Source organism: Belonocnema kinseyi, chromosome 7 (genome assembly GCF_010883055.1).
Source record: "Belonocnema kinseyi isolate 2016_QV_RU_SX_M_011 chromosome 7, B_treatae_v1, whole genome shotgun sequence".
Classification (NCBI taxonomy): domain Eukaryota; kingdom Metazoa; phylum Arthropoda; class Insecta; order Hymenoptera; family Cynipidae; genus Belonocnema; species Belonocnema kinseyi.
This window is the reverse complement of record NC_046663.1, coordinates 24,451,730-24,453,453: the sequence shown is the minus strand read 5'-3', so window position 1 is coordinate 24,453,453 and position 1,724 is coordinate 24,451,730. Positions and strand designations below refer to the sequence as shown.

Below are 1,724 nucleotides of genomic sequence, written 5' to 3'. Positions count from 1 at the left end.
GTGTTTATATATTAAAATGAACCGTGATCTCTACCAGTAATTTTCAATCCTTTTCCTGATAAGGTACAACATTATCCAATACGAAAAAGTGAAAAACGATCCCAAAAATAAAAAGGAGTACGTAACCGGTAATCTGCTGTTCATTCAAATATTGAATTTGAACCTAGAATTCCCTAAACATTATATTCAAGACATATTTCTGGTTATTAAAATGGAAATTCCTTAAGGTCAACAGAATACTTGGTTCGTAACAAATATACTAGACAGTCTGATAAATCCCTGAAAAATGAAACACGGAGAAGTTTTTTTGGCCAAAGTCGGTTTTATTTTTCAACATACTCTCCTTTTAGGTCGATACAGCGAGTCCAACGATTTTCTAACTTATTGATACCGTCCGAAAAGTACTCGATCGGAAGGTCTCCAAAATACGCCTCAGTTTCAGCTATGAGCTCCTCATTTGAGTAAAAACGCTTACCGGTGAGCCATCTCTTTAGATTAGGGAACAAGTAATAGTCGCTGGGGGCCAGGCCTGGTGAATACGGTGGCTGAGGAATCAATTCGAAGCCGATTTCATGTAATTCTGCTTGTGCAACTAAGCATGAATGAACAGGCGCATTGTCGTGATAATAAAGCGGTTTTTTCTTCTTCAAATGCGGACGTTTTTCGGCGATTTCGATTTTCAATCGGTTCAATAATTATGAATAGTATGCTCCGGTTATGGTTTTACGTTTTTCAAGATAGTCCACGAATATTATGCCATGTGCATCCCAATATACGGAGGCCATAACCTTTTCGACCAATTGTTGCGTTTTTGGACGCTTCGGAGCACTTTGGCCCGGTGGAACCCACTGTTTTGCCTATTTCATTGATTCAGGAGTGTAGTAGTGGATCCAGGTTTCATCCATGGTTATGAATCGGCGCAAAAACTCGGTCGGCTTACGCGAAAATAATGCCAAATTCTGCTGGAAAGTTGTCACACGATTTCGTTTTTGGTCCACTGTGAGCAAACGCGGCACCCATCGCGCGCAGAGCTTCTTCATGCCTAAAACTGAATGCACGATATTGCCCACACATTCCAATGATATGCCTACAGCATTAGCTACCTCTCTCAATTTCACTTTGGGATCATTCAACATAACATCATGGATTTTTTCGACATTTTCTGATGTAGTGACCTCTTTTGGGCGCCCAGATCGTTCAGCATCAACTGTGCTCGTACGGCCACAACGAAACTCGGTACACCACTTATGAATCGTTCCAATCGACGGTGCAGAGTCCGGGTAATACTTATCCAGCTTAGCCTTGGTCTCGGATATCGTTTTCTTGCGAAGATAGTAGTGTTTGATCAAAATTCGAAACTCAGATTTTTCCATATTAAAAAAAACTCGGAGGTTAGTATGGCTGAATTTTTGACAGGCGTCATTTGAAGGATCAAGCTCGACGAAAATGTTTCACATTAGTGAATACTAATGCCATCTCTTAGAATTTTCAGGTACTTATCAGACTGCCTAGTACATAAAAGCACAGAAAACGTTCAAATTCTTATTTTTAAATCAGTTGATTGGGATTGAAAAATTCTGATTTGAGTTTTAAGATTCCGAGCCTCATTCCTTCATTTTTCCTAGGATTTTATATTTTTTGCTAAAATGTTTTAAAATATATCATTTATTTTCTTGATAAACGATATTTAATTCAAATTTAGGAATTTCAAATCATTTGTAAGG

The 1,724-nt window shown here is 38.5% G+C and overlaps 1 protein-coding gene across 1 annotated transcript; it reads right to left on the bottom strand.

Moving 5' to 3' along the window:
• Nucleotides 1-323: 323 nt before the first annotated feature.
• LOC117175799 (protein GVQW3-like) lies at nt 324-1,373 on the bottom strand. Its single transcript, XM_033365546.1, has 2 exons — nt 980-1,373; nt 324-592 (listed from the first exon to the last, which is right to left on the bottom strand). Exons 1-2 carry the CDS (start codon nt 1,371-1,373, stop codon nt 324-326), a joined length of 663 nt encoding a protein of 220 aa, XP_033221437.1.
• Between the last annotated feature and the right edge of the window lie 351 nt (nt 1,374-1,724).